This window comes from Acanthochromis polyacanthus, chromosome 11, assembly GCF_021347895.1.
Source record: "Acanthochromis polyacanthus isolate Apoly-LR-REF ecotype Palm Island chromosome 11, KAUST_Apoly_ChrSc, whole genome shotgun sequence".
NCBI lineage: Eukaryota > Metazoa > Chordata > Actinopteri > Pomacentridae > Acanthochromis > Acanthochromis polyacanthus.
In genome coordinates, this window is record NC_067123.1 from 40,044,027 (window position 1) to 40,062,729 (window position 18,703).

The 18,703-nt window shown below is 39.9% G+C and overlaps 1 protein-coding gene across 1 annotated transcript in view; it reads right to left on the reverse strand.

The window, feature by feature from the left end:
• grin2da (glutamate receptor, ionotropic, N-methyl D-aspartate 2D, a) overlaps positions 1–18,703 on the reverse strand; it is a 322,668-nt gene that overhangs the window by 151,647 nt on the left and 152,318 nt on the right. Inside the window, exon 6 of the mRNA XM_051955237.1 lies at positions 13,436–13,576. Within this exon, the coding sequence (XP_051811197.1) occupies positions 13,436–13,576 (141 nt within the window). The remainder of the gene's footprint in view (positions 1–13,435; positions 13,577–18,703) is intronic.

An 18,703-nucleotide genomic window follows, 5' to 3' on the forward strand; every position in this document is an offset into this window, starting at 1 on the left:
ATGTCTTTTTGTGATGTGAAATGCAAGCGGCGACACTGCCGGGTGACAAACACTGCCGAGCTGCTGCAGCACCGTGTCAGACATCTTTGTAGTTTTTCATGGCCACTGTCATTTTAGGCGTGCATGTAAATGTGGTGTAAAATGAGCCGTTTGCTGCAATAATCCTGCAGAGAACCAGCAGATGCTCATAGTTTTGGCTTTATTTATGCATTATCTACCACAATTATGTAACACAAACATGTCAGGATTGTGTTTCTGTCAAACCTTTGTGGAGTTCCTCTAACAAGCAGGAAAAAATATCAACCTTTGCTGCTTTTAAAATAGAACAGTTTGGCTTCAAGTAAACTGAAACATGTAGTTTTCCTTTTAGAATCAACAGAAATTTCACAAACCTCCTTAGCAGCAACTTCTCAGCGTGCACCGCTCATTGATTATACAAGTGTTGTGCTGTCAACCTCCAAAAAAACACACAAAAACAGCCAAAGCTCTGTAAATAGAACTCGTGGTGCTGGTTTGAGAATCAAATGGCATTTTGACACATTTTTTTCCCCCCATCACTAGAACTTGTCACCGCTGGAATCCATTGTAAATGAACGAACTCAAGCTGCCTACAAACACTTCAGATGATCTTTTGACACGGTTGACGCTCTTCATCTCACAGCTGGAAAGTAAACACGCATGCCTCGAAATAAAAAACGTCTTTGGATAAAAGCTGAAGCCTCGTGCTTGTTTTTCCAGAGAAATCGTCACATTAGTGATCAACCCTGTGTGTGTGTGTGTGTTAATCCCGCTCTGCTCCGGTTTGATTTGAACGTGGTTGTTGTCGACTGCAGCTCATTTATTTCACATTCTGCTCCGATGTCGTCGTTCTGTAATCTGACGGCTCCAAGCTGCAAAATGATTTCCAAGCAGACAGCCAAATCACCACCATCACCATCATCATCATCATCCTTATCTCTGCCTCTGTCTCCCCGTCATCTCCATCTTCCATTTACTCCCCCTCCTCCCTCACCCGTCCTTCCCCTCGACTCTCCTGCCAAACTCCCATCTCACACGTTTCCTGCCTTTCCTTTCCAGTCCTCACACACATTCCCTCGTTTTTCTTTCCTTCCATCCTGATATTTGAGAGTCTGTGCAGTAATGCTGCTGTTTTATGCCTCTTTTGTTAAACGCACATCTGTCTGGGCTGTCATAACACACAGAGAGGGGATTGACTGAATAATGGAAACTGTGAGGGAGCAAAACGGCCCTAAAATGTTCGTCTTATCTGACTTCTCCTCGGTGTGGATGCTGCTTTCAAACGTCTCTCCTTCCGTGAAATGATAACACTTGATGTGTGCGAAGGGCTGCAGAAGCACATTCCCAATCCCTGTATAAATGATTTATGTGCTATTGTGTGCAGAAGAACGTCATCTCCAGCGCTAATCTCATTATTTCAGAAACACAGAATCCATAAATGTATGAGACGGTTAATAATATGAACTTAGTTTTATTGTCTTTTAAAGATGTATTATTCAGGAGAGGTTTGCTGAGCGTGCATTCGCTCTGCGTCCCGCTCAGACGGAGGAGCATGTGTTGGCGAACGCGTCCATTTAGCGACAGCATTTTGAGCTTTTCCATCAGTGTGAAAAGAGCTGCATGGGAGCCTCACAACAGGAAACAGAGCCCTCCTGACTACCAACACGTCACATACGGACACTTTGGTGGAACATCTGAATGCACCAGGTACCGTCTGGTTTTTGGAACGTGCCGTGTTGTCCAATATGAAAGTCTGTGTCACGGTCGCTTGTTTCCAGCCAACAAGAGGTTCACCTCAGAACATGTGATAAATGCTGCTAAAGGGTCTATTTTAACACAAACCTGAAGCTTTTCTCAAACTACACCAAGGTAGCCTAGCCGCGCTAGACCCATGCTCTGAAGACGAAAGGGTCTAGGAACTCTTGACAGGGAGGGAGGCGGTCTTTCAAATCACTCTGCAGCAATTGGGTAGGTATACAACCAATCAGCGCAACGAACAGGCTCCTAGAGCGCCGGAAATCAGAGCATGCGGGAGTTCGGTGAAGCCTTATTTATACAGTCAATGGGTGAAGCTCAAGTATATTACAGACATCTTTCAAGTTGAATTTTAGCTTCAAATCTTTAAGGGCTTTGGCCAAAGCCGAGTCGAAAGATAACTGTTTATTGTGCGCAGCCATCTTCTTGTCTATCCTTGTTTCTATGGTTGTTTCCAGTTGTTTCTGTCAGAATCGTCATCACTTAGTTACGCCCGCCTTCTGACTCTACACTTCATGGTGATTCGTCAACCAGTTTTAGGAGCATCCAACCTCGAGGCTTACCGAGGGTAACTGGACCCACCCTGGCAGAGAATTAAATTCGTTGCCGTGGGTTGTTTAGTGTGCCGAGGCTAACACCAAGTAGTTTTGGTGCTCCAATTCATTTAAGCCCTAAAAACTTGTCCCAACGTCAAAACTGGATATTTAAATATTAAAATATTGACTTACAGCCTGAAAAATATAACTACAAATTTGTAAAACTGTGACTCTTTAAATAATTCCTAAATCTCGACAAGTTGTTTTTATCATAAAGTAAAATCCTACATTGTCCAGTTCCAGATGCCTGTGACTGATTGTTTTGTGTCGTTGTTGATACACTGCAATGCGCATGTAAATGATAAAATGAGGCATGATATTGTTGATTTTTCCTCGGAAATTTCAGGCTGTTCATATTTTTTTGTGAAAAGATAATTCCTTAAATGGGAAAATTTTCAGAATGTAATTTTTTGTACTAAAACAAAGAAAAATATTTGGAGTTGTCATTATTTATAGCTCAGCATGCTATGATTTTCCTTGTCTGACCCACTTCAGATCAAACTGGGCTATAATGAGTTTGACACCCCTGGCATAGAGGTCTGCAGCTCAGGTACACCAGCTCACTGGAAACACTCTTCACTACACATGTAAAATTGTCGTAATAAAGGAATTCAAAAAAAGAATAATGCTACAGAGAGCTCCAACCTAAAGCCGACTGGTGCAGCGATCATTGATAAACTGCAGTTTAAAGGTGGAAACCATCAGCTATAGAGCTTATTTCACTCATGATATGTGTTTAAGGATATAAAAGACAAAACAACATGGACACATTAACAAGGTACAAAAAACTGATTTTCACTGGAGATTTTTTTTAACTTAACAGCGAGCGAAAATGACAGTAAACAGCAGGCAAAAACTTGATTTTAGTCACAAAATGAAAAGAAATTGAAGTGAAACAAACAACAGTCCGATAAAGGACATATCTCAGGCCCCTGGGTGAAAATCTTCCACCTCCACACCCCCCCCACCCAACCCACTCATGATGCTCCTTTAAGCTAGAAGAAAAGTGTAAATAAAACATATTGCAGTGGGTGGCAACAGTGCCAAAGGACATGTTTTGCATGTCTGAGGTCCCGTTTACACGAGGACGCTTGCAGGTAAAAACGTCAAAATATTTCAACAAAACACCCTACCGTTTATACGAGGACGGCGTTTTGGGGGCTTAAAAACGCAAAAATTTGAAACCGGCCTCCAGAGTGGAAAAGTTGAAAATTCTCTGCAATTACGTTTCCGTCTAAACAGCAAAACGCAAAACTTTGGCGGAAAAAAAAAAAACTTTGCAGAGATCTGACCACGTCACGTACGCGATTACGTCACATACGTGTGCCGGTGCTTTGGTTTGCCGACCGGTACAAGTAAGTAAACAAATTCCGTTTAGGATTTTTGTGGCTCTGTAGTCCAAAGCGGTTCGAAGCAGTAGTTCGACCTCTTCATCTGTCCAAACAAAGTTCTTCTTACTAGTCGCCATCTGACATTTACGACGGCGGAGATCCGAAAAGGGAGATAGTACGCATGCACGTAGACATGGCGGAGTTTTATCACAGCGCCACCTAGCTGCCTGGCATGCATATCCAATCGAATTCCACACACTATAGAGTCACCGTATATACGCAGATTTCCTTCAAAACCGCTCGTCTAAACGTGAAATAAAAAGTGAAGACAAGACGCCACTTTTGCGTTTTCTGTTAAGATGGTCCTCGTATAAACGTAGCCTCAGGAAAAAAAATGCAGTGACAACACGTTTTGTGATATCAGATGACATACAAAGATTGCAAGCTTTCTGAGAGCTCAGAATACGACCACGGTTAGGATCAGAACACGTCAAACACGTGTCAGCTTTTATGCTCCTTAATGCTCCTGCCCCTCTGCATGTAATCTGGGTTTTAGGGAATCAAATCTGCAATGTTTGTTCCTGGTGATAGGAGTGGAAAAACCAACAGCAGGAATATAACACCAATAGTGCAATAAATCTGATCTCAGCTGCTGAGGTAGAGCTTCCCGTTTTTTAGCAACCAGAGCCGTGACAGAAAATGTGTTCCAACACCTACAGAGCACTTCTCTAATTATTCAATCAATCCTTCATTTATCAGTGTATAAATATCTCTCTTCTGAAGGACCTCTAGAGCTTTGGTCGGTAGGAAACACGACGTACGGGTTGGATATTTAGCTCCACTGTGAAGAAGATATTTGATCTTGAACTTTATGGAACTCGTGGATAAAAAGCAACAAACTGAATCTAACTGGTTTCAATGGATTGAACAGAGTGTAAAAATAATCTGAAAAAATAAATAAAAGTGCTGGACTGGATCTGAGAATCCTGTGTGTAATAAAACATCACCTAATGTACTAACTTGCTGTTTATTATGTGTAAAGAGATGAAACCTGAGTCATGTGTTGAAAGCTTGCTAGTTTCATGACACAGGCCAGCAGAAACAAACAGGCCAAAAAGACGGAGGTGTGTCGTAATTCTACAACCTTTATTTTGAAATAAACACAGTTTCAAGAAGAAAAATAAGCTAATTTGTTGATTTATGTAAATCTTTTAATTTGTAAACACTTTAATGAGTTGTGTTGACTAATTTAAACATGAATTTCTATGTTAACTAATTAGCTTTAACTTGTACTAACTTAATGAAATGAGCCTCATTACTTTTTTTACCCCGAGTTCAAGATTTCAAGTTCCACTCCTTCCCCATTTAACACGGCTGGATGGATATCGGTTTAGTCTTTTGTTGTTTGTTTGTTTTTTTAATAAAAGAGAAACTGTAGGTTGAGCAAATATGATTAAAAAAGGAAATTTAAAGGCGATTTCGCAAAGCATGTGGCCTGTGTTCAAATACACAACTGCAGTTCAAGTTAGGTAATAAAAAATGGGGCCTTTATTTTGAAATAAACACATTTTGCAGTGTGAACTGATGTTAAAACACATTTTTAGCAGTCAGACTCTTTGGTATTTTAGTTTGTTATCTGTTACTTGAAGCCAAGCGGAAACGCATCCAAAAAAAATTCCATTCCAGACGGATTTATATTCGTCTCTAATCGCCTCTTGCGGTTTGACAAGGTGAGTTGAAAACCATCTGTTGAAAAGGTGTGAATGCAGCCATCTTTCTAAGCTGCAGAAGCAATCTTTACTCCTCCCATGTGGAACTGCACAGTCTGGTGAGAACAGCAACAGACATGATACTGAAATGACCCTGGATCTCACACTTCTCTGCTCCAGAAAGGAAAGAGCCAAAGCGACTTCACATACAAGATGCTATCACATTTATCTGATCCCTGATCAGTGGAAGCACTGCAGACAACATGTTTGGTTTTTGCTACAATGGAGTCTCTAACAACTAACAGCATTCACAGTTACATCTGAGGAAAACAGATCGCAAATACGTTTCATATTTAGACCATTATTTCATTGCTTTACTGTCCTTTTTAGTCAACCAATCATATATCAGGTGGGACTCATCACCATGGTAACCCAAACAAAAAGGAGGAGAAGCTTTAAACATGTTGTGGAAGTGTTTGGTGGTTATTAAGTGCATTTAAAGTGCTTCATTTTGGTCACAGATTTAGTGAAACACCGACCAACATGGGTCAAGTTGTAAAAACAGGTCAACATATTGTAGTGACCCTCTGTGATGAATGAGTGAGACTTTATCTGGTTCTCTGCTGGTTTATTGAACCTTCACACAGGATACTGTGGGCCATAGCCAACACCAGAATAGCTAGAAAAACCCCATAACTTAGCTCCAGAATAACTAGAAAACCCCATAACTTAGCTCCAGAATTAGCCGCCGTTCCCAGCTCTTTCTACTGCTGACTCTCAGCCAATCAGAGGTGAGCTAACTAAACATGGCACATTCACTGACATCAGGTAAATCTGGAACTAAACAATAAACATTAAAACATCAACAACAACATCAGTCCGTTACAAGATTCTGTTATCTTCTAGTAAAATGATTCATACATGCATGAAAATCGTTGCTATTCACGACTGAAGAACTCAACATGTTGCACGGAACGGCTTTATTTACATTTTCACCGGAGTTCGGGCTTAGAGCAAAAATCGACTTACATAGTTCAGTAGGAATAGACCTCCGACATAAGTGGAGGACCCTCTGTATCTATACATGTGAAAGCTAATGACAAGCTGAGCCGTTGATATTTTCAGTGTCGTGCATCACAGAAGCTGCCAGTGTTCCCAAAATAAACCTGTTTTCGTGTGAATGAGGCCATGTAATTGTTAAAAACAGACAGAGTTTCATTTCTTCAGTCGGAGCGGAGACATTTTTGGAAAGGTGTGCGTCCCCCTGGAGAATAAAACCCTCCACGTGTTCCGTGTGCTGTTCATGCCGCTGTAGCGACGACTATCGCTGCCGCTCGATGAGACTCCCATGAGCCCCGGCACCCGTCAGCGTGACAGACAGCCCGGCGCTGCTGATTGAGAGCATATAAAAGCCCGATTCTGAAGGGCATGAAATGTTTTCCAGAGTTTCAAATGAACCTGCTCACTTCATTAAAGAGCGCAGGCAGGCATCCTGCAGTAACCATTCATCTGCAGTCCAACTTGTTGTCTGTGCAGGGAAGATTTCTCTGACACCGTCATCAATCTGTCAGATCTGCACCCATCTGTTATTTTCTGGTGTTAACTGCTGCAATCCAGCTCTGCTTTTGGTGCCTGATCGCACCTACCTGCCTCATTTGCATCCTTTTCAACACTGAACCACTAGTTTACTCAGGTTTTACTAACACGAAATGTGATATTTACGAATTTTACGGGTTACGAATTTGTAAATTTGTAAAATTCGTAAAATCACATTTCATTCAGTTCATTTGGCAGATCTCTTTTTTTTTTTGCAGTTGTGTTTTCAGTGTTTTGCTCAAAGACCACCAGCCTGAGAACAACCAGTCTGAACCACCACCTGATCTCCAGCCACCTTAAATATATTAAAAAAGGATCAAGTCTTCTGCTTAAAAAAGAAGATAGCAAAGTAAAAATACTCCATTACAAATAGAACACCTCCATGAAAAATCCCACTTAAGCAGAAAAATGTATTTCAAGTACTGCAGTGAAAGTGTTAAATGTCGGGTCCCTATTCTCACAACTTAATTAAATACATAATTGCAAGAACATTTGTACTAACTTAATAAAATTGGCCACATTGCTTTTGTTTTACTTCATCCCAGGTTCAAGATTTTAAGTTCCATTCCCGAGCCATCTGACATGCCTGGAAATATCTTTGTTAAGAGAAACTACAGGCTGAACAAATATGACGAAGAGGACATTTAAAGGTGATTTCTGAACGCATGAGACCTTTGTTGAAATACACTACTGCAGTTTGAGATTAAAAATGGTCGTTTCCAACATTTAAACTTAAAAGCTACTACATGAACAAAATCATGAAGGAAATTTAATCAGGAAAACTACAATAGCAGTCCACTTAAAAAAAAAACTGTGTTCACAACTATGGTAATTAATTAAAGAATACTGTAAAATATTGTAGACAGAGTCAGTGGAACAACTGAATTTTTTAAATCAAAGCAAGGTATTGTGTTTATGCTACCAATCACCAATTTATAGGGGAAAAAAAGTTGGAAAAAAGACAATTCCACAAACTCATTAAGCCTAAACATTTGTACACACGTGGACAAAATTGTTGGTACCCCTCAGTTAAAGAAGGAAAAACCCACAATTCTCACTGAAATCACTTGAAACTCACAAAAGTAACAATAAATAAAAATTTATTGAAAATTAAATAATCAAAATCAGCCATCACTTTTGAATTGTTGATTAACATAATTATTTAAAAAAACAAACTAATGAAATAGGGCTGGACAAAAATGATGGTACCCATAACTTAATATTTTGTTGCACAACCTTTTGAGGCAATCACTGCAATTAAACGATTTCTGTATTTGTCAATGAGTGTTCTGCAGCTGTCAACAGGTATTTTGGCCCACTCCTCATGAGCAAACAGCTCCAGTTGTCTCAGGTTTGATGGGTGTCTTCTCCAAATGGCATGTTTCAGCTCCTTCCACATATGTTCAATGGGATTCAGATCTGGGCTCATAGAAGGCCACTTTAGAATAGTCCAACGCTTTTCTCTCAGCCATTCTTGGGTGTTTTTGGCTGTGTGTTTTGGATCGTTGTCCTGTTGGAAGACCCATGACCTGCGACTGAGACCAAGCTTTCTGACACTAGGCAGCACATTTCTCTCCAGAATGCCTTGATAGTCTTCAGATTTCATCGTACCTTGCACACTTTCAAGACACCCTGTGCCAGATGCAGCAAAGCAGCCCCAAAACATTACTGAGCCTCCTCCATGTTTCACCGTAGGGACAGTGTTCTTTTCTTCGTATGCTTGGTTTTTGAGTCTATGAACATAGAGTTGATGTGCCTTACCAAAAAGCTCCAGTTTGGTCTCATCTGTCCAAAGGACATTCTCCCAGAAGCTTTGTGGCTTGTCAACATGCATTTTTGCAAATTCCAGTCTGGCTTTTTTATGAGTTTTTTTCAGCAGTGGTGTCCTCCTTGGTCGTCTCCCATGAAGTCCACTTTGGCTCAAACAACGACGAATGGTGCGATCTGACACTGATGTACCTTGGCCTTGGAGTTCACCTTTAATTTCTTTGGAGGTTGCTCTGGGCTCTTTGGATACAATTCCAACGATCCGTCTCTTCAATTTGTCATCAATTTTCCTCTTGCGGCCACGTCCAGGGAGGTTGGCTACTGTCCCGTGGGTCTTGAACTTCTGAATAATATGAGCCACTGTTGTCACAGGAACTTCAAGCTGTTTAGAGATGGTCTTATAGCCTTTACCTTTAAGATGTTTGTCTATAATTTTTTTTCGGATGTCCTGGGACAATTCTCTCCTTCGCTTTCTGTTGTCCATGTTCAGTGTGGTACACACCTTTTCACCAAACAGCAGGGTGACTACTTGTCTCCCTTTAAATAGGCAGACTGACTGATTATGAGTTTGGAAACACCTGTGATGTCAATTAAATGACACACCTGAGTTAATCATGTCACTCTGGTCAAATAGTTTTCAATCTTTTATAGAGGTACCATCATTTTTGTCCAGGCCTGTTTCATTAGTTTGTTTTTTTAAATAATTATGTTAATCAACAATTCAAAAGTAATGGCTGTTTTTGATTATTTAATTTTCAATAAATTTTTATTTATTGTTACTTTTGTGAGTTTCAAGTGATTTCAGTGAGAATTGTGGGTTTTTCCTTCTTTAACTGAGGGGTACCAACAATTTTGTCCACGTGTGTATGTAACTGATATATTACTTTGTGTGCCATCATAAGACTTTTTTAAAAATTATTTTATTAGTTTATTTGAACAGGGACAGTGCACATTAATCAACATTTGTGTAAATGTACCAGTTTTAGCTATAAAGCTAATTTCCAACTGTAGTCCCTGGGCAGATGAAAATGCCAGTAACAACATAAAAAAATAAGAGTAAAAAATAACATTAACATTAACCCTCAATCTTGTTCTTTAATTTTCAAACTGCTTTGTTCCTTCCTTTGAGATGCGTGCTAATCTGGCTAATCATTCATGTAATTTATTGTCATTTTTACCATTTATTTTAACTGACTTGTCTCCTATATCTTGTCTGATTGTCTCTGTGTTCGATGTTTTCACTGTCAAAGCTCTTTGTGAACGCTGTTCTTAAGGCTGCTACATAAATTATTATTATTATAACAGTAAAGCATCAGTGTGTCAGTAGCATGTTCCTGTTGTAGTCGCTGCAGATGGAGCTCATTTTAACTGCTTTCTGTACAGTTTTACATACAGCTTTATATCCAGGGACAGCAGAGAAATCTGAGGGCTCCAAACATGATCAATAGGAGAGGATATCTGTCTGCACTTACTCTCCAATGTTAGATTTTTGCTGCTGTATTGGATAATTTGAACGTTTATTGAAATTAAACTACATCAGAGGTTTGGATGGAACAATGGCTTTCAGGTGAAGCTGTTAACAACTGGTTGACGTCTGAAATGTGAGCTGACTGCCTACTGCTGCTTGGAAAGGTGGAAGCCACAGATTTAATCAGTAACTATTACTCTATTTGTGCATTTTCAGTGGTGTCTGATGTGCAGCTTGATAAAGCTTTCAGACATATGTAGCGGTGTAGAAAGTACAATATCTCTCTCTGAGATGTAGAAGGAGAAAGTAGCACAGAAAGTACAACTACCTTAGAATTATACTTAAATGCAGTAGCCAAGTATCCCCCACTGAGGTCGCATGTATGAAGGTATAACCAGCTGAGTACCTATGGGGATGGCTAGTAACTACGTCATCGTGTCCAAAAACGTCACTTCCGTGTCCTACCAAACCAGCAATATAATGGTGCTGTGTTGTGTCCCGTGTTGCAACAATAGAAATGATGTAAATAAAACGATATCTTTCTACCGCTTTCCTCTGGACGAAAAGGAGAAGAGAAGATGGCTGACACTGATAAGGTAAGTAGGATTTCTAATCTTAGAAAATACATTTAGCGCAGGGAGCTAACGTGCGCTAGCTAGTATTAGCCACTTGAATCGTGTTATCTTTTTGTGTTACGAGGAGTGTTTGGGCCACATTAAAAAAGAAACCAAAAGTGGTCGAGATTAAAGTTTCTGATAGTAAGTTTATACTTTTAATTTATAAGAATAAAGTCCGCCGAAGGAGACTTTTGTCCCAGTTTTGGGGATTTGGACTTGCTTGACCAATCTGCCCAAAATACTCGACTTGACTAGGATATGGGTCTATGTGACTTGGATTTAATTGAGTCCAATACTTGGACTGACTTGCTAAAAATGTTTGGCAAAGATTATTTTAACTGTTATGGATTCATGATTAGCGTAAAGAGATGCGTAGTTATTTACATATGCAAATTAGCCATGTGCTCCCCGCACAAGTTAGTGCTAGAGTGTGCTGCTGGGAATCTTTAGAGTATAGTGGGAGATAGTAAAAACAATCAGATGAATAAATAAGAAGATAAAATAATAAGATGTCACAGTGAAAAAGTTGACCGGTTCTTTCGCTACTGCCATTGTGTTTTCATTCGGTGCGCCGCGGTGTAGGACACGGAAGTGGTCCGTCACGTCACACTAGCCATTCCCATTAATGCACAAACCAGCCTTCCTATATTTTTATTCTACATCTCTCAGTTCATTTGTGAATGTGATACGGTCCAACTCGAGTGGTAAATTTGAGCACAAACCCTCAGAAGTGGTGCAGCAGCAGCAGGTTAGCAGACAGCTCCTGTAACCCTGACAGCTGAAAAGAGAGCAAAAAGCCGACTTCTCCCAACAGTTCCCAGAGGGCACTGTGCCAAAGAGCAGCAGCAGTCAATCAAGCGTGCAGTCAAAACTGCTATCCTGCTCGTCAGCCCATTTCCCCCCCGCATACTCAAAGTCCCTCCGGATATGAAAGGCAAATTGCCTAAAATGTAAATGTTAAGCTTGGGTGTTTTGGACGTACTGTGCGTGGTTCTCCCTGGTCTGACTCACCACACGTAGACTTTATGCAGATTTCTTCACTACGGGAAGCAACAATGTGACAGCAGAAACTTGCACACTGGAAATGGCAAGCTGCTTGGTTCTTTGGGTGAATTTGCCATTTAAAGGACAGCATTCTCCTCAAATGTTCCACCACAAGATGTCCCAGCCACTGTTTTGCAGGGACACTGTTGCTGCATCTGGGGCTTAAAACTGCCCAACGTGACTGCAGCTAGAGTTTAAGATCAACTTTATTCATCCCAGAGGAAATTGTGTTGTCAGAGTACAATCAACAAAGGTTAGTGAAGTGTACAAAAAGAATACAAAATAGAAAACGCAAAGTGTCTAAAGCCCTATTCACACGGGATCAGTTTTACCTCAGGACCAATGGTGGTGTGTAATAACTGCGGAGGATGTCTGATCTTAATCCTGTGTGAACGCTCCATGTCTGTAATTTGTAAACTAAAAATTCCACCTTAAATTCCCCACCATATTTCACCAAACACAGACGTCGTGTGATAATACTAGTCCTGTGTGAATCTGCATCTCAGTGATTAAGGGGTATTTTAGTTGTTTTTTTTATTGTTTTCTACCTCTTTCCTGGTTGAATTCTGGAGGCTGCGGTGGAAATTATTGACAGTATTTTAGGATCAAATGCAGGAGTAGACCGATGCACAGCAGACCTATGGAGCATTCACAGAAACGACTAAATCAGATCAACCAGAAGAGGGAGATCTGTTGGGATACAGAGATGGATGACATGTGTAGGAGCATAAGAAACATTTTTCTAGGCCTATCTTTCAACAGGCTGAATGCAAACGTCCTGACGGCCTGTTATCCCAACAACGCTGCCCGCTGTTCTCAAGTCACACTACTGCTTTTACATGTTTACTGTTGCCATGACGACTACATACCACGTTAAAAGTGCTAAGTTTAACCCAAACAACAACTTTCCATGAACCTAACGAGACCCTAACAATAGCGTTGTTCCAACATAGGCTTGTAACAGTGCCGTATCGGCCGAAGGGTTCTGGAAAGCACAATATATGTTGCCATGGCGACACAGAGCAGGTATCACACCGGATTCTGGGATCCATCAGACGTGCACAGATTTGTATCCAGGCTGTAATGTCAGGAAATTCCAGTAAAATACAGACTTCTCTTATCCCGTGTGAATGCAAGAAACCGAGACAGATTCACAAACTACCAGAGATCCTCAGGTAAGAATAATCTCGTACGAATAGTACATTAGTGTTTGTATGAAGTGTCCAAGAGTTTAAAGAGTGTAAGTGGATGCCAAGGAATAGTGTCTAAAAATAATAACTCAAGTCCAAAATGTAAACTGTAAACAAAATAACAAGAAACAGTTCAACAAAGTGAAGTGAAAGTAAACAGATGTATTGAAGTGTCGCTACAGAAAGCAAACGGCTGTTTTCAGGCCAGAATGACTCAGCATTCTGCTCTGAATGTGGAAACTCGATCAACATTCACTATTTGCCTTCCCATGCTGTCGTTCTGTTTGCTCGTCCACTCCAAGCCCAAGGAAATCAAAATTCAAAGCCCCCCTCCGTCCTCTTACCTGATTCTGTCGACCACTCGGTGGGTCTGGTTGCCGTCGCTCTGGCAGTTTCCGGCGTACTGAGCCCGGCTGGTGGCCCCCTGGTCCCTCCGCAGAGCCATGGCCCCGTGGGTGAGCACGGAGACACCTTTAGCAATCCGCCTGCAGGATTACAGACGAGAACAATATGAGACGCCGGGACATTTTCAAAGGTCTTTTCCGACACTGCTGAGGTCCAGGGAACAGCAGGTTACAGGAGAGGACAGAGACCGTCTGCAGCCTGAATAAGTGCATTTAACAATGAAAATGATGACGTCGCCTTTATCTGTAGCTTAAGCTTTAACTGGGCACGAATTTAAAGAAAATCTGTGCAGTTTAAATTACGTGTGACTTCAAGTTGGAAAGTAATTACATTTTTCACTGACTGAGACGCTGTACAAGTGTCCAGTTTCTACAAATGAGGATCTGGTGTTGGGTGTGTGCACTCGTCTGCACACAGAAAGTGATGAATCATTAGAGAGACTGGTCCACGACAAGTTTAGAACAGCTTAGCAATGAGGCTTCAAAAAGGACGACACAGGTAGAAAATGTACAACTTCCCAAAACTCAAAAGTATAGTCTTTGCAGCAGCAGCTTTTCTGTTAGTATGACAGAGAATTTATGGAACTCAATGCAAATGAATCACGCATTATCTGATGATTCCCAGATCCATGAGGATATGTGATTGTGCTGTTTTTCCATGACACAGCATGGACCAAAAGTACTGCAGCTAGGATATGTAGCTACTACGGTTGTAGTTTTCCTGCAACAGCATCAGAAAGTGTAAGTGAAACAATGGGAGAAAAAAAAAACACCTCAAAAGTTGTGGATGGAAATATTTAGTGTCTCCATAGCTCCCATCGAATCGCCACCTTACGGAGGGGGTTAAGTGTCTTTGTGATCCTGAGAGCTCTGCTGTCCGGGGCAATAGAACCTGGTAGGTTCTCCCAAGGCAAATTGGCCCATGGTTCTTAGCCAGAAACTGCTGGATTGCTTCCCCAAGCGATGAGTTCAAGTATCACTGGATCTTGTTCCCGAGTGATGGGAAAATGGAGCGTGAGATGGACAGGTGGATTGGTGCAGCGTCAGCAGTAATGTGGGCGTTGTACCGAACCGTCGTGGTGAAGAGGGAGCTGAGCCACAAGGAGAAGCTCTCCGTTTACCGTCCATCTACGTTCCAACCCTCACCTATGGTCATGAGCTCTGGGTAGAGACTGAAAGAATGAGATCATGGATACAAGCGTCTGAAATGAGCTTCAGCCTAAGCTAATGCTGACCTACTTTATCAAGTGATATTGTACTTAAAGCTAATGTTGTTGTACTTTAAGCTAATATTGCTGTACTTCAAGCTAATGTTATTGTACTTTAAGCTAATGCTGTACTTTAAGCTAATGTTATTGTACTTTAAGCTAATGTTGATAAGCTAATGCTGTTGTACTTTAAGCTAATGTTGTTGTACTTCAAGCTAATGTTATTGTACTTTAAGCTAATGTTGATAAGCTAATGCTGTTGTACTTTAAGCTAATGTTGTTGTACTTCAAGCTAATGTTATTGTACTTTAAGCTAATGTTGTTGTACTTTAAGCTAATGTTGTTGTACTTTAAGCTAATGTTGTTGTACTTTAAGCTAATGCTGTACTTTAAGCTAATGTTATTGTACTTTAAGCTAATGTTGATAAGCTAATGCTGTTGTACTTTAAGCTAATGTTGTTGTACTTCAAGCTAATGTTATTGTACTTTAAGCTAATGCTGTACTTTAAGCTAATGTTATTGTACTTTATGCTAATGTTGATAAGCTAATGCTGTTGTACTTTAAGCTAATGTTGTTGTACTTTAAGCTCATGTTATTGTACTTAAAGCTAATGTTATTGTACTTTAAGCTAAAGTTGTTGTACTTTAAGCTAATGTTGTACTTTAAGCTAATGTTGTACTTTAACCCTTTAAGCTTCAGTCAATTCCAGCCGTTTTCAGTACAAAAAATCGCTAATATTCTATTTTTAAATAAAAAAAATTACGAAAAATACAGGGAATATTGGACGCGCATCGGGAGGTGCATTTCCTTGAAAACGACCGATTCGGGGATTTTATACCGACTTCAGGACATGTTTTGGACAAAATAGTTTACTGGCTTGTGTCGTCTGGATGTAAAAGGTCGGATTATGGCTGTTTTTTGTGGAATCTTTTTTTTTGTGTGTAATAATAAACCCGGAAATGTGAGTCGCGCTGTGTGCTTTGAAGCCGTGTATAGAGAACGGATGGATGAATATTTGTTTTTGTCGGACAAATGTGTTTTTCTCACCCGCTGTGGTAATCGCATCTGAAAGTGGTTTATACCGGCGGATTCATGAGAATCTAAGCTTTCCATCGGTGTATAGTGTTTGTATAATCGCGTTTGCACCCGTCGGACATTCCTGAAATTCCTATGCAAATTAGTAGGTGTACCGCCGGCGGTACACTGAAGCTTAAAGGGCTTCTGGATTTTCAAAAGTTGGTTTCCATTGGTGACCAGAAGCATAAACATGATTAGTGGACATGACTGGTCAGCTGAGCAGTTGATGACCGTCTCAGTGCAGCTGATGGTGATAAACTAATTCAAACACAACGTCAGCACGCTGAACATCTAGTTTCTAAATTTATTTGTGAGTCACGCATCCTCAGTTCCAGTGTATAAATATTAGCAGACTCTCCTGCTGTCTGTCTCAGGATTATTTATTAATAGATCAGACTCTGATCTGCAGGAAGTTTTCACACAGCCAAGCACGATTTAAAAAGGCAAAGCTCTTTAAAGCAGCTGTAAAGACAGCTCTGATTTGTAACTCAGCGTTAGAAACAACAGCAATCACGTCTTGCATCTTATTCCACACAATGCTGGCGATTTATTATGGAAAATAAAACATTTAACAGTCCTGATGATGAGGCCTTCACCAGCCAGACAGTCACTCGGGCCGGCAAAGCCAATGATCCCAAAATTAGAAAGCATTTCAATGCAGTTTTGCTTCCATAATTCGGCGAATTAGCACTTCAAACACATTGGTGGGGCAGGACATGGAGGGAGGAAGGACTGCTGGGCACAGTTCAAAAGTTGAAAAGCAGTGTGAGCATAAATTTCAGCTGTCACAGATCCTGTCCTCTCCACAGCCACGGTGTCTTCAGGTGAGGAAGCAGCGTGTCAACATGTCAGCTGTAACACGCCTGATGATTAATAACATGCTGTACTTACAAGAGGCAGAAATTATAAAGCGGTAAATAAAAATCTTCTCCTGCATGTGAAGATTTGTAGGATCAGGGTTCACTTTAATTTTGCATGTGACTTAAAAGCGCTGTGAAGAAAACTCTCATCTCAGCGAGCGGAGAGCCGCTTTTACAAGATGTTCGCAAAAACCAGCCGTCCAAATCAGAAGCATCTATTTTTAATGTTCGTAAGCGCTCTCTGGAGAATCCAGCAGCAGCAGTCATAAAGCTCTGCAGCTACAGTAAACACTTCCACCACCGTCTCACTGAGAGGAGGCCGAGGTTACTGTGTCAGATCCATTTAAAGTGTCTGAGCGCATACATTGAACCAACACCAATCCTGTGCACCTATCAGCATCTAATAATCCATCCAGTGATGCATTCAGGTGATCCTCAACTCATCAAGTTGGGAAATATCGAATGACTTCAGTTGTTTCTGAAGCTATTTGGCTTCAAAGCAAAGGCGGTGGTTTGAAGAAAAAGTAGTCCTGTGCCTTCAAATGTACACATGCAGCCATTATCAGAAAAATGAACAAGAATCATTCTAAATTCTTAAAGTTTTGTTCACCTGCGAGCAGAATTTAAATGCAGAAGAGTATCTGCTCACAGTGAGTTTATTTTAACTACTTTTAAACCTGAGAAGCTTCACTCTTAACCTTGGAAATATCACCTTCATAAAAAGAATTGCACACAAAAGGTCAGACTCACTTTTAAAGCTTCCTTCCTCTTTTTGTGGAGAAAGAAAGGACTCAGTTGTCATGGAGATTTGTTTGTTGTTATCACATTAAGACGACAGAAACTCTCTTTATGTGATGGAAATTGAACAGATTATGGATAAATAGGTTGAATGTTGAGTTTAGAAGGGTTCATCCATAACTGAGGGACTTGGGATATATCTAGCATAATATTTTATTAAAAGTAAAAAAAATAATGTTTTTTTATGTTCATTATGATCATGTCTTTACAAATTCTTTAATTATTTACTATGGAATCAATCACATAGTTTGGATTGTGTTCTTTTTATAAAGTTGAGATAATCACGGCAGATTTTTCTTTTGGAAATATATCAAATTTTATACAGAAATCTGTGTAAAAAAAATAATCCATTTCCACTAAGTTCCCCGTTCCAAAAACACCTCTCCAGGAAGTGTGTTAATTCCAGATCACATGACCTGCTCATTTTGTTCCTTTTTTTGATCATTTTCAGTCCGCTTTGTGGCATTTTAGGTCTTCTTGTGGTCATTTTGTGCCCTTTTGTGGCCATTTTCAGTCTGTTTTGCAATTTTTTGTAGTTATTATGTGTGTTTTGTCATTTTGTGTCTTTCTGTGGTCATTGTGTGTCATTTTTTGTCATTTTGTGTGTATTTTTGGTCATGTTGTGTCTCTTTGTGCTCGTTTTGTTTTATTATATTTCTTTCAAATAACAGCAGATATCTGTAAAATAATGATAATTTTGCTGATTCAAATATGGAAAACAGTTTAATTTTACAGTAGCACACTATAAAAGAACAAATTATCATTAAAAAAAAACACAGATTTTTCACACGTATGTTATGTATAGTTTTGGACTGTTTTCTTTTTTTGTTTGTTTGTTTGTTTTACATTTTTTTCTCAATTACAGCCAACACATAATGTCACCCCTTTTCTGTGATTTCACTAGATATTATCTGTAATTTAACAAAACAGGGGCGAGAATGGGGGGAAAAACATTTATTTTTAAATGTCATCATTTTTCAGTACTTAGCATACATCATATTTCTTTTAAATGACAGCAGATATCTGTAAAATAGTCTAATTTGATTTAAATATGGAAAACAGTATAATTTTACAGTACCACACTGTAAAAGAACAAATTACCATTAATAAAAATACAGGTTTTTCACGTGAACGTTATGTACAGTTTTGGACTGTTGTTTGTTTTTTACTTTTTTCTTTTACAGCCAACATAAAATACAATCCCCTTTTCTCTAATTTTCTTAAATATTATCTGTAATTTAACAAAACAGGGAAAATTTGTTTA